Below are 18,612 nucleotides of genomic sequence, written 5' to 3'. Positions count from 1 at the left end.
CAACTGCCTAAAGGGTATTGCCATTTCCTAAAATGGGGAGGAGTAGGTTGAGGGTGGGAGAAAGAATAAGATTTAGGTTTCAAATATGTTAAATGTGAGATGCCTATTAGACACCCAACTTCATTAACATGGTTTCAGAAATTGTTAAGGATGTTTTGTTTACAAAAGAAAATATAATAACCAATTTATGGTTACAAAACATGTTCACGTAATTTATCTAATTTGGATACCATTATAAATAACATTGTGAATTATGTGAGGCAGCATGTGATGGACAATTTCTTGAGCTTTCACTTTCATCTTGGCTGAGGCTATTTTTTCTTCTGCTGAAGTATTTTCTTGCTGAGGCTATTACTTTTTCTGCTGAAGTATTTTCTTGCTCAAGTAAGAATTTCCTGAATTTGTCTCTGGGCATGCTGTGAAAGAATAAAGTATATTAATGTCTGATTGATTTAAAATTGCTAAAGTTCTGCCATCTTCTTTTCAATTTTATGAGACGTCAACTAGAAATTTAAGATTAAAGATACATACTCGTCTAGTTCTAATATAGATTTTAAAGGTCATCAATATTGCCAGCAATGTTAGAACTGTATTTTAGAGCAAGTCAAATAATAATGATGATAATAATAAAAAAAAATAATTATACCACCTAACACTTGAGTACTTGTTGTGTCTCTTGCACTGTGCTAAGTGCTTACATATATTAAATAACTGAATCCACACAACAATCCTCATTCTACAAAGAAAGTAAGCTATAGTGATATTAGGTAATTTTGCCAAAGTTTCCAGAGCAAGGGAGTGGTGAGTCAAGATTCACCCAGGCATTCTGGTACCAGAGCCAGCACTCCCAACCCCCCCCTCCAAGCTGCCTCACTGGAGAAACTGAGAAATTTTCAGTAGAATAAGAGATAAGAGTGTTTGCATTTAAATAGTGCGTGAGGATGTAAAGTCAGAAAATAGATAATTTGTTTAAGATATTACTTCATTAATTGATATCCTAGTGCCTATACCATACCAATCACTATGCAAGTACCATAAAAACTATGATCTCTGCCCTGTTGTTCTTGGGCTAGGAAAGGAAATGGATAAAATAATACCTTGAATAGGAAGCAAGACTCAGGAAAATCTTAATTTTAGGATAGTGAAGACTTAGGCATGCTTAAGTGGTGAAAAACAGGAGCCACTATCATGGAGAATTTGAAAATTCATCACAGACATTGATCTATCAACTTTCAGAGAGTGGTAATTTTCAATAACAATAGTCCCCTTATAGTCACAATTTTTGAAGTTTTGACACTATTGATGTAAAACATATAAATCAATTAGAGTCCTAGAAATTTGGCATTATGTGGTTAATGTGACCATCACTGATAGCTAAATTCAGTTGCAAACATATTTTAAGTCTGAATTATCTGCTCTGGGTGTCCACACTGATTAAATTTCTACTTAGTATTTTGTAGAAATAGTTCCAATGTAATATTCTTCCCTCTACATCACTCATTTCTACTTTCTTACTATTTTTATGCAAACTGGTTCACAATTATAGAGTTATACCGTATCAAAGGCATTTTTTCCTAAGGGCAAAAAAAATATAGTCTGACATAAAAATTAGATGATGCTATAAATTCTTGCTTGCTTACTTAATTTAGCTACCTAGCTGGCTGGCTACTGCCTGTATTCCAAAAGTGTGGATTTACAAGGCAGGCATGTAGTGATAAAAAAGGTTTGTATAACTTAAAATGACTGGATCTCTAGAGGCTACCTTGTTTCTCATATGAAGGGTGTTTCAAATGAGGGCATGGAAACTAGTAAGTACTGGCTTCTGTTTTTGTTGTACACCTTCCAGAAATTTTTGACTGAAGACTCTGTGTACTAGAGTTCTTTCCACACAGAGCTGACTGATATTTGAAGAAAATTTTCATTTCTCCAACCAAGAAAAATATGATTTATCTTTTCCAAGCTTCACTCTTGTTTTTAAATCTATGTATTTTTACTTGTGGAGAAGTTATACAATGTAACTGTGTTCATCATTCTACGGTAAGAATTTCAGCAATATTATTTCATCTAGGAAAGCATGATTATATAGTTTTCAAGATATATATTAGATGTTTGAAAAGATTAATTACAGTACTCAATATAATTTATGGGAAAATTAAAGTGTTTATTTAGAAATGCTGAGACTTATGCTTAAATAATATGACTTTTAAACTTAGGAAACCATAAACTGAAGATTGACTCTTAATACATTTCTTGTGAAAAATTGTTAAAGAAATTGCAGGCCTTGGTTAAAAACTAGCCAACAACTTTCCAGTTAACTTTAATAATGAAATATCTGGTAGGTAGTAAAAAAATTCACTTTGCTTAAAAAAAACTATTCTAGAAACTTTCATACTTCAAATATAGTCTTGTGACTGGTTACCTAGGAAATGTTAAAATTTAGAATTAGAAAATTTTATTCAAAACAATGTCAGAGTGATTGATAGCTAAGATAGTGTATGCAATACTATGAGTAGATTGTGATTTGAATCTCTATACATATAAATGTTGGCTTATAATTTTTAAATGTTATAAAATGTATTTACCACTGTATCAATACTAAATTCCAAAGCTGAAGCAAGAATAAATTCTAAAAAAGCTACAGAAATATTAATAACAATTCTCTATACTAAAAATTTAAGAATCTTATTTAGATCTAAAAAATATAGTTGTAACCTAAGTTTTTGAAAACATCTACTATGTCAATTATTATAGGAGTTTAGGGGAAAGAGCAAAAAGTTAAAAGTAGATCTATGTAACAAAATGTAAGCATCTTTTTGGGCAAATATCTTTTATATTGTGATTAGCTCTTTACCTTTCTCTCAATATCCAGGTCAAAGAGGACAAAGCTTGCTATTATTTTCTTTAAATTACAGAGTTATTCTAAATCACATAACTTATACCAAAGGATGTTTCAACATTAAAAAAACCAGTAGTGTGCCAACAAGAATAGATACCTTTGGAATGACATCTGTAATTGGCTTTCTTTCTTTTTTCTTTTTGAATAGTAGTTAGTACTTTTTAATCTCCTACCCCATCTTGCACCTTTCTCCTTCCTTCTCCCCACTAGCAATCACAGGTTTGTAGTTGGTTGTTGGCTTTTTATTTTAAGTTAAATTTAATTTTTTTAAAATTTATTTTATTGAAGTGTAGTTGATTTACAATGTTGTGTTAATTTCTGCTGTATAGCAAAGTTATTCAGTTATACATATGTAACTGAATATATATATATATCTTTTTTCATATTCTTTTCCATTATGGTTTATTACAGGATATTGAATATAGTTCCCTGTGCTACACAGTAGGACCTTGTTGTTTATCCATTCTATATATAAGGTTGCTGGCTTTTTAAAATGATATTTGTTGTTGATTTTGCAAAGCAAAATTCCGTGCTTTTTTTCTGTTATCACTGCTACCTTTTTAAAAAAAATTTTTTAACTTTTTATTTTATATTGGAGTATAGCCGATTAACAATATTGTGATAGTTTCAGTTGCACAGCAAAGTGACTCAGCCATACATATACACGTATCCATTCTCCCTCAGACTCCCCTCCCATCCAGTCTGCCACATAACATTGAACAGAGTTCTCTGTGCTATACAGTAGGTCCTTGTTGGGTATCCTTTTTAAATATTCAGCGGTACCTTTTAAATCTATGCATACTTTACCTTTCAAATCTGTAAATACTTTAGCTTATACAAGAGCGACAATTCTCCTGCACATTTTCCCCAAACCACGATTCCTAATAACTAGTGGCAGAAAGTGTTTTTGGCATAGAAATGTTGTAGGCATCTCAGGGAACCTTCTTAGTACCCATTCAAAGAACTTCAAATTGCACAATTTCTGGAAGAGGGATGGTCAGAACTATATCGCACATGGAATTGTGTAAAAGTTAAAGGTCAAGGCCATAGAGCCACCACACTAGAACGTAGACCCTAAATGATTCCTTTTAGAATTGGAGAAGAAAAACAGAGAGCAAAAATAATGAATTAACATACATTTATTGTTCATACCTAGAATTTACCCATAAGGTTTATTTGTGGAAGTTTGAACTAACCAGTTAATTATGTTTTTTTCTAATGATCATCCTTGTATATGTCCTGAAATCTCATCTTTTTTTCTACACTCTTCTTATTTATGACATATTAGGTAATATAACATATTTCATATATTTTTTCTTATTTCTATTTTTTAATATAAAGGATTCTCCAGTAGTTAACATTGTAGAAGATGAATCTAATGCAAAAGGTGAAAGTAAAAGTAATGCTACTGTTTATAAAGAAGATTGTGAGGAATCATGTGATGTTAAAACTAAAATTACACGAGAAGAAAAACATTTCATGTGTAGTAAGTATTAAAAATAACCACAATTGGGCTTCCCTGGTGGCGCAGTGGTTGAGAGTCCGCCTGCCGATGCAGGGCACACGGGTTCGTGCCCCGGTCCGGGAAGATCCCACATGCCGCGGAGTGGCTGGGCCCGTGAGCCATGGCTGCTGGGCCTGTGCGTCCGGAGCCTGTGCTCCGCAACGGGACAGGCCACAACCGTGAGAGGCCCGCGTACCACAAACAAAACAAAACAAACCCCCACCCACAATTATACAGGGATATGATTTATTATTTCTAGGGTAGAGATGGAAAAATATACATTAGCATTTGTGTGGGTCATTTTATATATATCCTGATCATCCTAGGCCAGGAGTTTTATGTGTTTGGCACATAGTAGGTGCTTCGTAAGTGTTTGGTAAATGAACAAATCCTTCTTTTGTATAATATGGCCCAGTGACACCAACTAGCCACAGAGGGAAGGGGCGAGCCGCAACGCACTGATGGTATCAATTCGCCTAGCACTATTTTCTTACTTCCGTCTGAACAAATGGCAAATTTCACCTGAGTTTTGAGAAGGAATTCACTAATATTGAGTAAATGCTACAATAGATATAATACAAATTCACAGCGAATTTATGTAGCAAAGCATAAAAAATAAAAAGTTTTTAAATCTCCATTTTTGTTTAAAACTAGTAATAGTGCAGTAATTTTCATGATCTATTTATATGTACATAGGCGGTGAAATGAGACAGGGGATCAGAAAGGGAGGAGGTTCTGATCCAGTTCTTATAGGACTGTAACTCCTAGGTCAGAAAGTATAAAAAGCTCACTTTATTGTGTTTAATTCTATGTGTAACACAGGTATCTCAGGCTTCTCAAACCTATGAGTGTGGCTTTAGATCCATTAAGACAGATGTCTAAATCCAGGGAGTATCTAATAGAAAGTGAGAGACTGAAAGTAAAAATGAGAGATGAAGCTGGGTGAGGTAGATTTTAAAATATCATGAATTATTAATGTGATTCTACTGCTAGAGTAAAAGTTAGGAACATAGAAATAAATAATTTTTAAAAGAATAATGTATGCCATAATGTGTGACTCCTTTTGTTGTAAAGGACATCATCAGTATAACTGAATAAACTTGGATAAAATCTGAGAAGTGCATGGTAGTCAATGTTTATTTCCTGATTTTTATGGCTGTGTTGGGGAGAATGTCTTTGGTGTAAGAAAAACACACTGAAGTATCCAGGGGCATCATGATGGCATGCTCAAAAGAATTAAGAAAAAGTTCTTCATACTGTTCTTGAAACTATTCTATAAGTAAGATTGTTTTAAAATAAAAACAAAAATACATAGTAAAAGTTTAACCAGAAACCAACCAGCTAAAACTTTTGACTAAGATTTATTATGAGTATATATGTATGTGTGTTTGTAATTTGTTTATATAAAAATGTATCATTAATAGAAAAAATTTAAAGAAAGATTTACTTTTAAAATTAACTTACATGATATGGAATTATTGCCTTTTACTTTCTTATGTAGTAAGAATTGATGAGTCTTGGACCTCCTGCTTCTGTACCTCTCATCTTATAAAGTGAGAATTGATATTCAGAATGTTGTCTCGCATTTATATCAGATTAACTTATTTGGGGGTAATCTAAATTATTAGGAAGCATACTTTCATTGTGAGGTATTGAAATAATTGTTTTCTTGGATAATCCTGAGTTAAACAAAAAAGTACTGACTAGAATATGCAATTCTATGTATTAGATTGAGCTTTATTGTTACATATTTATCCAAAATCATTTTGAAATTATTTTTCACTGTAATTGTTTTCTATAACAAAATAATATTTAGCAAACACATTTTGTTATGATTTAAGGAAATTTGCAAAATTCTATTGTTTCTTATACACGAAGTACCAAAAAACTACTAAGAAATATGATGGATGAGCAGCAAGCTTCCTTGGATTATTTATCTAATCAGGTATGGATTTTTTAGAATTGTGTTGTTATTGTATGTGTACATTGATATACCTAGCTAGAGGTATAATTGTTTAATTTTTTAATGCATTAAAGTCTATACATCTATTTAGTGCCTACTATGTTAGAGGCACCATAGTAAGCCTCAGGCAAACAGAAAGCAATAACAACAAAAAAAGATCTTCACTTAAAGCTTATACAGTCTAAGAGAGCAGAAAAATGTATTGAAAATGTTGTGACTGCTGTCAGAAAGATGCACCAAAGAAATTCAATATCTGAGCTATGAGAAGTGTTCCCAGATGACAGAGATTATGAACTGAATCATGAAAGATGGATAAATGCTTCAAAGGTCACAAATGTGGGGTAAGAAGAGTAGGACCTTCCATTCTGGGGAACTGCTTGAAGTGGTGCAGGGGTGGAGTGGCTGGTGAGGTTGAGGTGTATAAGGAAAACTGACTTAAAGAAATAGGAGCTAACTCATGCCACACCAAGGAGGGAAATGCGATGATTAGATTGACAGCTAGTGAGGATGATTAGATTGACAGCTAGTGAGGAGGATGACTTGAGGAAGAGCAGAGGGAGGAGACAGGGAGATCAGATAAGAAACTACAGCAAAGGAGCAGGCAAGATACAAAGAACAGATCTGCAAGAGCAGTCAAATGCAGAACTGGGCAGATGAAAGCAATGTGTAGGAGGAAAACAGTACTCAATTTAATGACTGCTATTTAGTAATGCCTTTCTTTACTGCTTAGAGCAGGAAGGAATTCAAAAGAAAAATGGACATTATATATATATTTCAAAGCTGGATTTATAAGAGGCTTAGAGATATCACTTATAAAATTCAGCTAAGAGAGTTTTGTTCAAATATAAATTTGCTTAAATGTATGCATGTGTGTTTAGGTTAATGAGCTCATGAATCGAGTTCTCATTTTGACTACGGAAGTTTTTAGAAAACAGCTGGATACTTTTCCTCACAGACCAGTTCAGTCACATGGTGAGAACTTTGGTATTTCACCCTTTTCATACTTGTCTTTTATTGCTTAAAAATTTCCTGGACAGGTTGGAGCATTTAGAACTTTTGTTTAAAAAATACAGCTCATTATCATCTAACAGACTGGAGGAGTAATACCTGCCAAATTTCAACCCAGACAATGTGTACTTTCCTGAATTGGGAAGCTTTTCTGACCATTTGAAAGCTATGGCTGTATACAGATATTCTGAATCTGTTGAAAATAGCATAGTTTTATGTAACTGAATTCAGGCTCTCCTTTTGCATTTTAATATTAATAATCAACCTTCAGCTAGAAGAAAAGAAGGTCTCAGAATTCCTCCCACCTGTAAAAACTATTTTTCACATGTTTGAGATGTTTCAAATTGGGACACAAAATTTGAAAAGAAAAAGAAACTTAAGACAAAAGAAAGTGGAATTTAGCACTGTTTATACTAAAACAATATATAGTAATTCCTAAAGTCATGGGTTTCTAAGAAAAGTGCCCTATATATCTTACAGTTGTGAATTAATAACAAAAAGTTCCAAGCAAGTAAATATTTATTGACAGCCTAGTGAATGATCTTTCTTTTTTCCTTACAAAGAGAAGGAAATAAACTGTTACTGAGAATCACCTATGTGTCAGGTACTATGACAGGCACTTTCACATGTTATTTTTTGTTTTTCTATTATATCTCATTTATTTCCCATAAGTGAGTAGTGTAGGTAGGTAGTGTAACATGGTGGTTATGAGCATGGACTCTGGTGTCAGATCACCTGTCTTCAAATCCCTCATCCACTGTTTCCTTGATAGCAGTTTCCTCATCAGTAAACTGATAGTACCTACCTCATATGGTTCTTATGAGAATTAAATGAATAAATACACCAAAAGCTCCTAAAATATTGCTTGATGCATAGTAAGACAGTATAAGCATTCGCTATGATGATCTTCATCATCAGATAAGGAATATGGAGCCCAGAAACATGTGAATAATCTGTTCATATTTATTTGGATGGTGATGGCAAAGCAGATATTCCAACTCAGATTAGTCCTTCATTGTAAACTTCTATTATCATATCTCTGAGCATAAAGTTATTATGAAAATGTCTCTTAGCAATTCAGAAGAAGGCAACAAAATACTGTGCGCTAGGCACTGTGCTAAGTGCTTTATATTGATATAATGTCTTACTATGTATATCGTCAGAATAACACTATGAAGTAGATAGTATTATTATTATAACAATATTGCACATGAAGAAAAGTAGTTAAGTAACTTAGTTAATGGTTCTGGCTAGTAAATAGTAGTACTAGGAATCTAACCCAAGCTTCTGGCTCTGAAGTATCAGGCTTTCATGTGTTTTTTCTCTTGGTAACTGATGCTGTAAGGGTTGAATTTGTTTTATCACATTTATAAAAGATAACACAAAGTAAAGTAAACTATAACATCATATCTACATACATATCTACATATCTACATAAAAGATAACACAAAGTGTAAACTATAATATCATATCTACATAATATATTTACAATCCCCTAGAAAGGGGAGTGCTTAAGAGAAGGTGATTATAGACTGCTACAGTTCTAGCTATTGTCAACAGAGCAGGCTCTAGCCTCAGCATCATTTTCTCTGGTGAAGAAAGTGATTTCCCCCCTCCTCTCCCTTTGCCTGTTTGTAATGGTGGGCCCCAAAACAGCAGAATCTCTGAAATTTCAAATAGTGGAGAAAGGATGTGTCAATAGTAATTAATCTACTTAATCCTTTGGATTTTCTCCTCCTCATTCACACAGATTTCTGTTACATATTATGTTCCCAAAGTAAGCCTAGGTTTCTTAAAGGGCATAATTTATTGGACAAGAGAATGCATAATCATAAAATATATTAAATAAATGTTGATACCAAATGGAATACTAATCAATAACAGTGAGTTAGTTATTAGTGAAGGTTTATTGCAGCATAACTTATTCAATCCCAGTTCCTCCACCTATCTATCTAGTTTCTTCTTATTTCTAAAGTTGAGATAATTTTTCATTTTCAAAAAGTTAAAATCATCATCATTACTGAACATTTTAATAATAACAATTTCAGATAGCACTGTCAATTCTCTTTTATAAAATGATTGTCTTAAGTGTATATGTGGAAATATCCTAAATAACTAATTTTACTTTTCTAGGTTTAGATTGTACTGATATTAAAGATACCATTGGCTCTGTCACTAAAACACCAAGTGGTTTGTATATAATCCACCCAGAAGGATCTAGTTACCCATTTGAGGTAAAGTTTTCCCTTATTATATGGAATAGGATAGACATCTAATTTATTTAAATAATATTAGAATTTTAATTGTTTTAATATTTTATTTTTTCTTAACAATTTAAAAATAAATCAGTGTAAGTTCCAGTTTCAAAAGTTTTGTTTTCTGGAATTCTTTGCCCAAACCACAAACCAATAAAGGAACTAGAGGGTCTTTCACTTTTCTATTTGAGTGTTCATGGTTACACTCTTTAAAGTAAATCCATTTGGTGCAAGATCTTATATTATCCTTACAGTAGGCAGAACTATGCAAAATAAATACTTGCTTGAATTAGCTTATGGATATTAAAAAATAATTGTGTGCTTTGCCTTGGGGCTTGCTAAAAATACTTCAGTTTCTCTTCCTACACTTGGTTATACTTTCTTTGGATGATAAGTGATTTTTTGTGATTGTATAAAAAATTAATAATTAAAAAATCCTTTCACTGAATTGCGAGACAGATTGAGAAGCTGATCCATTTCTTAAATCAAATAAAATATATTACTCATATTTATCCTTAGTAGTTCTATACCATGATTTCTAGAAGAAATTTCTACTAGAAATTGTGTTATTAAAATTAGTATTATAATATTACTATATTACATACAGTATATATAATATATAAACATTATATATATATAATTTTCTGGTTACTTTTTTGTGCATAAGAAATTTATAATACCAATATCATACCTTATTGATAGTCTTTATTAAAATATTAAAATATTTTTTCTAAACCAGTTTCTCGTCTCAGAGTTACTAACGTTATTTTTTGACATCTATTGACAGGATGTCAAAAATTGGGAATTAAGTGGGAAATAATTTTAAATTACCTAAATTACTTCACCTACAGATTCAAAAATGGACCTGAACAGATGTGAAAAGGGAAGGCTTCTAATTTTGTGAAGAGTGGGATGCATAATTACCTCTTTTGTGGGAAAGTGTTGGTTCCCTAACTTCCTCCACACGGCCTTTTTCTGTCTGTGTGTGGGAAGTTTCTGATGGGGAGGATTGGTCTGATTTTCTCGCTGTGTCACTTCTATGGGTCCCCTACAGTTGTCCTCTTAGAGGCATTTAACAGAGCACCACAGATGCACCTATGAGTGCCTGCTGAGATGGGGCACAAATCATGCCTTTCTGTCTGAAAATCCCAGTCTGAACACAGGCCTTCCAGGCTTTTGGAGGAAAAAAGCAATCAAAGACAGGCACATTTAACACTGTTCTTTTAAAAAATCAGTGTTTAAATTAAAAAGGAAGAGTTAATTTATAAAGAAATACATCACTCTGCCATATCAGATTGGTACAGTTATTACTCAACTGAAAAATATTTATGGAGTTGAGGAATAAGAGGGTAACCTTAAAATGCTACAAACACATATGTTAAAAAAATGACTGATACAGGGACCACAATTAGGTTTGTTTTATAATAAACAGTATTATTTCTAGAGATTTTTAAAAAATCTGAACACATTAATGACATACAGTTGCATTGAAGCTTTCAGTGGAAGTATCTTCTCTTTCTCTAGGCTTTAAGGGTGAAGTATGAGTTTTATATAAAAGAATGAAAATAATATTATATTATATTTGTCTTTTCTGGGTTTATTTTAGGTAATGTGTGACATGGATTACAGAGGAGGTGGATGGACTGTGATACAGAAAAGGATTGATGGGATAATTGACTTCCAAAGGTTATGGTGTGACTATCTGGATGGATTTGGTGACCTTTTAGGTCAAATTTTATTTATTTCTCCTCTTTTTTCTTCTTTTTGATAATATGCCTATGGACTCTGTCTCTATTGGTCAAATAGTTAGTAAAAATAGCAAATCCTTGTGAATATAAAAATATGACAAATTACCCTCTGGTTATATGCCAAATTACTTAAAATAAATAGGTCTTCAGTTGAGATATGAAAATCTTTATTTTTAGTTGGAATGTGATTTGAGTGAAAATTCTAAATTGTGTTATTTATTAAGTATTGACTATGCTCTCAGCAGAATTCTGGCAGATACTCAATAACTATTTGTAGAATGAAAACCTGAATGAGCAGGGACCTTGAAATTCTTGAGATTTGTGCTGTGTCTACATAAGCAAATGAAATAGAGAATTGAGGTCCATAGCTGTAGGAATTCAAATTATGTAAATGTCAATAAAAATCACTATGCTCAAAACTTGAAAAATGTAAACCCCAGGTGAACTGTAAAATCTGTTCACGTTATTACCAAATGGCAGCATCAACTTTTGCTGGTGAATAGAAGCACCAGTATTTCTGAACCCTGCAGAATTTTACATTAATTGGAACATTTGCAGGTGACTTTGATCATTTTCATGCTATTATTTTAAGTTACTGTTGTTATAATTTAGAGTCTTTAACATCCCATAATAATGTCATCCAAGGATTTAATAAGTGGTGGTGTTTGTCCTACTGCTAAAAACCCTACAGCATGCCAATGGTGTTAGAAGGGACATGAAATGTAATAAAATGTCATAAGTAAGGCCAAATAGCTGCCATGCTATGGAATGCCTTTGAAATACTTGTATTTTCTCAGCATTACCTCCAATTTTCCAGTAAGGGCTGCCTTCTGAATTGAGCTGTCATAGATCTGCAGGCTCTAAGTTGTTATCTTCCTTACTTAATGCTTATTTCCATGGGAAAATTATCTGAGTTTTGACAAAAAATGTCTTCAGGAAGGTATACTTCACATAAGCAGACTGCTTTGTACTTGGCCTATTTAAAAAAATAAACTTGGGATTAAGGAAAATGTATTGTTCAGTTAAATCTGAGGTTGGGGTAGAGGGGAAAGATGGCAAGGACACTTAAATAGTAGTGTCAGACTGTGAGAAACTAAGCAGGCCCACCTTCCTTCTTGTACTTATTTTTTACTTCCTATACTCCCTTTCTTCCAGTATTTCTTCAGAATACTTTTCAGTTCTAAGTGGGTATGTAGCTAAAATGCCCCTGTAAGGCCTGGAGAGTGACTTAGTATCTTAGCTATAGTTTTAAGATTTGAATTCTGTCACATTGTCTCCCAGCTCTTGAAGTTTGTTTTGACTGGAACCTTACTTCCTTCAGTAATTTCATGATTCAAGCAGAGGGATATACTTCAGAGCAGGAGTGTCTACATTTAGGTTATGCCACAGTGGGTAGAGGGAGGTAGAAAGTCATTGGCTAGAACATGCAAGAAGAATGCAGTCTGAATTAGGGAGTTCAATAATCCATCTTGGATCTATAATCATCTTGAAAATATTGACCCTTAACCTGAGTATGCTCCAGTGTTGCTACATTATGTCTTCATTCATAGGTAACTGACGAGCTTCATTACAACAAAGAAATATTTGTTCACAAAACATTATTCTCAAAGACAGAAAAAATAATTTCTACTGAGCATTTTCAGAAAATAGTTCTTTAGGAGTTGCTGATTTGGAGGCTAAACCTCTTATATTTACTGGTACACATCATTTTGTTACCTGTCATAATATTTGAACTCATTTTTTGTTGACATGCCTTAAGGTAAAACTTGACTTTTTATGTGATCTTTAAATGAATTTTTGAATTTAATTTGGGGAGATAAAAAAATGAAACAGAGACTAGTTATCCCAAGTCTAGTAAAGTAGAAGTGGGAAGATACACATATATATATGTTTTGGTAAATTAGGCAAACACTGATAATTTGAACCAGGGCAATCTAGTCTCTCAAATAATTTATGTGTGCCATCTTGGAGTTATTGAAACACTAAGCAAAACCAAAGACTTAATAACAAAGGGTTATTCTAACTTGTATTAAAATATATTTAAAAAAGCATTTTTTTTAAACAGGTGAATTTTGGCTAGGGCTGAAAAAGATTTTTTACATAGTGAATCAGAAGAATACCAGTTTTATGCTGTATGTGGCACTGGAATCTGAAGATGACACATTCGCTTATGCATCATATGATAATTTTTGGCTAGAGGATGAAACAAGATTTTTTAAAATGCACTTAGGACGATATTCGGGAAATGCTGGTAAGTTTTTTATTCCTAAATTTACCCAAAAGATTTAAATATAGCTGACTCAATATTAGATGAAGATAAAAGTAATGCATTTCTTTTGGTATATGACACATAACTGATAACAGAATAGGTTAGGAATGCGAAAACTGGCTAAGTCTTGAGTTATGAAACTCTGCTATGATGGTTGCATCACCTTGTGATTTTGAAGTGCTTTATACACTTTAAAACAATTTTGCCATATGTAATCACAATTGATTATTTAGATAGCAAATCTGTGGGGCAGGCTGGGAAGGCATTATTTACATTTTCATGTACTGAGAGGCTGGTGTTTAGAAGTCATAGAATGTTAGAGCTGATCTTCACTCTTCTCACTCTGCAGGTTAAGAAACCTGAAAGATTAAGTGACTTGCCCAAGAGTCCCAGCTCATCACATCTGAGCAAGGGCAAGGACCCAGGTTGATAGAACAACTAGTTTAGTGAGGTTTTTTCTTTTTTTTGGCTATATCTCGGTACATCTACTCATTTCTAAATAAGTTAAATTTTTAGAACTTCAAAATACTTGATATTAAATTCATATTTTGATGCTGATATTTTTAACTTGAGTTAATACTAAATTCAGCTCTCCTGTTCATTGCTCATCATTGTACTTGTTCATTAGGTATGTTTAGTGTTAGAAATCCAAAAGTGAATGAGTTATGTTTCCAGTTCTTTAACTGATCACAATATAGAGAGGGAGATTAAATAAAACTGAAAACACAGAATACCGATAGAGCTTTGGGGGCTAAAGAGAAAGAATGATTCCAATGGATTACATCCAGAGAAGGGTAGTTTTCAACAAAAAATTAATGGTAGAGTCAACCTGGGATGCTTTGTGAAAGTACATACTCATGTAGAATCTGATTCAGTAAGTCTGGGTCCAGGTATTTGTATTCACTAGATGGATATGTTGGCATCCTTATAGTTGAGAATCACTGATCTGTACTTGGAGGAATGGATAGGCTTTTGGCAAATGAATGGTGGCAAACAGAGCAGCTTGAATCAAGGCACAGAAGAAGGAAAATTACTGGGCATGAGAGGTTGTCTGGTATGGATGGAATCTCTGATATCTGAGGGGGTTTAGACTTAGGATATTAAGTAAAAGTCTGAAATTTAAATATTGACATATAGAGGCAATTTTAAGGAGTTATATAATTTTTGAGGCTTCATCTCTAAAAGAGTAACGAACTATCTAAATATGGAACATACAATGTTAGGAAAAGTTTATGTGGGATTTCTCTAGAAGATGACTAGGATCTCATTAGAGGATACAATTTATAATGGCAAGAATTTTTTCATTTTGGAAGCCTCAAATTTTGTCATGCCTTATTCTGCCTTTTCCCAATAAAGTTGTTAAGTAACTTTCAAATGTTGATCACATAATATAATCAAGATAAAGAAAAAGATATCAAAAGAATGTAAAGATAGCAGTATAGTTAAGTATGATCAGGTATTTGGTAGAGGTGAGCCAGACATTTGACTTTGAGCTCAGAACAAAAATAGAAATATGAAATTTGAACATTTGAGGAGCACAGTTGTTCCATGAGGACACATTGCCCTGGTTCTAAAACTTGAGAGACATTTCTCTGGGTTCTTAGCGAAAACAAAGTGTCATGTTTTCTAATTACACTCGGACAGAAAACGTAACAGTGAGTTTTAATGGGCCATTTCTTTAAAAATAGACCTATGCATTATATTTTTAGAGTAAATTATTAAATATAATCCAGTGAGGAGCTCATATAATGTATGATCCTTCTGATGGTTGGACTTAACCAGGGAGAGTATCTGTGGAGGGATCATATAATTTAGGTAATGCTCCGTAAGTGTTGTCTTTCTCATGAACTTCTGAAAGGTTTTGCACCATGTGGTATTGAAAATGATATTCTCCCTGCAAATATGTGCAATTTTGGCATTTTGTTCCTATGAAGTGCATGGTCAGAGACAGGGCTGGGGTACAGGATAGGCCACTACCATTAGTGAAGTTTTCCAGGTTCCTCAAAGACATCTCAAAAGATGCCAAACATTTGGAACATAATGAAACAAACATGGGCTTTGAATTCTTCAAAGATTTTACATAGCTTCACTTTTACTTAGTGTTTCAAACATCTTAGCAAATTTTATCTATAAGTGAAATCTAAGTACAATGGGACTAATTAGAATCTTTTATTTATATGTTTTAAAAGAAACAAACAAACATGACTTCTACCCCTGCTACTTAGTTAGCCAGGTTGCCTTGGCCAAGATACTTAATCTTTGAAGATTACTGTGACTATCAGGGATACCATACATAGAATGTCCAATGTAAGTCTTTAAAATATGGTGGTGTTTTAACTACTATCCAATTAGTATGCATATCATAGGGAGAGCCATGAAGAAAAGGCATACCTCAGTGGTATAGCTGATTTTTTTCTTGAGGGCATTAGGCATTTAATATAAACTTGGTGGCCACTAAATAAAATCAAACAACTTTTGCAGTTATAAATTTGTTCCTGAAAGGTAGAGGTTTCACTTTCATCCATACCTCTCTATCTAAAGTGATGTAAAATGGTACTGGTATAAAAATTTGTGTGTAAATTATTTTCTTTTCCTAAATTACCAATTACCATATTATTCTTCCCCAAAGTATGACAGGTTTATACACCATATTTTTGACCTAAATTATCTGCTTCTGTCTACACAGCCAAGCTTCCATTTTGTGATTTTATATTGAATGTCCACTTATTCATGTTTACATATTCTGAGCCTATTTATATGAAATAATTGGAATGACAAAATTGTAGAAATGGAGAGCACATTACCCCTGGTTACCATGGGTAAGGGATGGGATTTAGTTTTTAAAGCATACGAAGGAAACTATCATTCAATTTATACTGCTACTGTTTGGTCCTTTCATACAATTATGCAACGATTTAATAGTTTTCAATTTATTAACTGATAATATGCAAAGTTTTCCTAGGCCATCACAGACCACCATAATTTGTTCCAACAAATGTCTACTTAAACATGCCTATCATGTTGAGGAATTTATTACGAGATTTTGGCATATTGCACCCGGAGGAGAGATTTTAATATAACACCTATTAAAATATAATTTAAACCTTAGTTCTGGGATGTAATGCTTTTGCATAATGGGTTGGTAAAGGTTGATTAAAATTACAAAAAATGCCTTTCAATTTCATCATCAAAAAAAATCTATTTTACCTAGGTGATGCATTCCGGGGTTTCAGAAAAGAAGATAATCAAAATGCAATGCCTTTTAGCACATCAGATGTTGATAATGATGGATGTCGCCCTGTATGCTTCATCAATGGTCAGCCTGTGAAGAGCTGCAGCCACCTCAGTAACAATACCGGCTGGTGGTTCAACCAGTGTGGTCTCGCAAATCTGAATGGCATTCATTACTTCCCTGGAAAATTGCTTGCAACTGGAATTCGATGGGGCACATGGACCAAAAACAACTCACCTGTCAAGATTAAATCTGTTTCAATGAAAATTAGAAGAATTTACAATCCATATTTTAAGTAATCTCATTTTAAATTGTAATGAGTGTTCCACAGTTATTTTTAATAATATATAAACAATTTTATATAGTTTCTCTTTTTACTGAGTGTTTCAAGCATATTAGCCAAAATTTAACCATAGATGACATCTAGGTATTATGAGTCTAAATAGAAATCTTTAATTTTGTAGAGTTTTATAAAGGAAAACATGGTTCAATGTATGTTTTTACTACTAATTATATTAACAATGTGTAATAAAATTTGTTTTGAGTGTATTGCAACCTGTCTACCTGGAATCTGTTGTCCTTTTAAAAAATTTTCCCTTTTCTTTAAAACATATAAACCATAGTGCATTATTAGGAAAATTAAAGAAAGTGTTATATTTATTTCTATATTTATTTGAAATGGCTAAATATATAATCTACAGATAATTTCTGTTGAAGACAATTACAAGGAATAATTTTGTGCAGATTAATATATAAGCTTCACATAGTTTAAAAACCTTACTATTTCCAGGTGATTCCATAATATTTTACAGGTAATAAGAGTTTGCTGCAAAAATAAAGTCCTTCTTGTTTTCCTATTTTATTGTGGTTAATAAGTTTATTCTTATTTGTAATGAACTTACTGTACATTTGCATACTGATCAGTTGCATTCTAAAACACATTTATATCCTAACTCTTTTTAAGGCAATAGGAATGGTATGAGCTTTAAGTGAAGGAGAAAGAACAATGAATCACTGGTCTAGAGGTGGCTCTAAGAGCAAGCTTTTTTTAGGAAGTTGGAAGGAGTTGGAGTGGTAAGGCTTCCATGGGAAAATACAGCAAGGAATGTGCTAGACCACATTCAGTTAATTAAGAAAATTAGTGTTGAGTGGAAAAGTACTTTGTCCAGAGTTAGGGCTATACAGTGGGTAGAAGTAACTGAAAAGTGAGGTGGGAGGAGGTCTGAATTAAAAATACATATGAGGGTATAGAGATCACGGTGAGTTATCTGAGTACAGCAGAGGGCTTAGTTTGATCAGAACATAGAACCTCATCTGAGTTCAGGGATGAGCAAAAATGACATGGTCACCTTTCAAGATTGCTTTCACTTTGATCTCCTCACCAAGCAGTGAATAAACCGTGTACAGATTATAGACGGGATACAGTTGCAAATGGTTGAGCATGGTTCCCCATGGCTTCCTGTCCATCTCATAGAAGCACAGTTGAGGTTCTGTGTCTTTACATTGGAGTAAGATGTCTACTAGGTTGCAGGAGCAGAGAACTGTAGTTTCACTGCCTGCAGTGATACGAGTACTAGAAACAAATTTATATACAGTTAAGGAAATAATTTTGCTACTCAGCAAGCTACGTATAATGTGTGGATTCTGGACCTTGAAATTCTTGGTCCTATACAGGGGAATCTCCTTTATTGTACTGCAAGGTCTAAGGGCTTCACATTTTTACCCTACCATAAAGGT

The 18,612-nt window shown here is 33.2% G+C and overlaps 1 protein-coding gene across 1 annotated transcript; it reads left to right on the top strand.

Moving 5' to 3' along the window:
• Positions 1 to 1,941: 1,941 nt before the first annotated feature.
• Positions 1,942 to 17,195, top strand: ANGPTL5 (angiopoietin like 5; the record flags this gene model as incomplete). The annotated part of the gene is made up of 8 exons (XM_079928803.1): positions 1,942 to 2,037; positions 4,238 to 4,382; positions 6,242 to 6,345; positions 7,242 to 7,335; positions 9,505 to 9,605; positions 11,233 to 11,353; positions 13,440 to 13,625; positions 16,855 to 17,195. The coding sequence occupies 8 exons, from the start codon at positions 1,942 to 1,944 to the stop codon at positions 17,172 to 17,174; spliced, it is 1,167 nt and encodes a 388-aa protein (XP_079784929.1). The 3' UTR covers positions 17,175 to 17,195.
• Between the last annotated feature and the right edge of the window lie 1,417 nt (positions 17,196 to 18,612).

The sequence above is a fragment of the Stenella coeruleoalba genome (genome assembly GCF_951394435.1).
Source record: "Stenella coeruleoalba genome assembly, chromosome: 8".
Taxonomy (NCBI): domain Eukaryota; kingdom Metazoa; phylum Chordata; class Mammalia; order Artiodactyla; family Delphinidae; genus Stenella; species Stenella coeruleoalba.
Note: the sequence above shows the minus strand (reverse complement) of the source record. Positions and strands in the feature narration are given on the sequence as shown.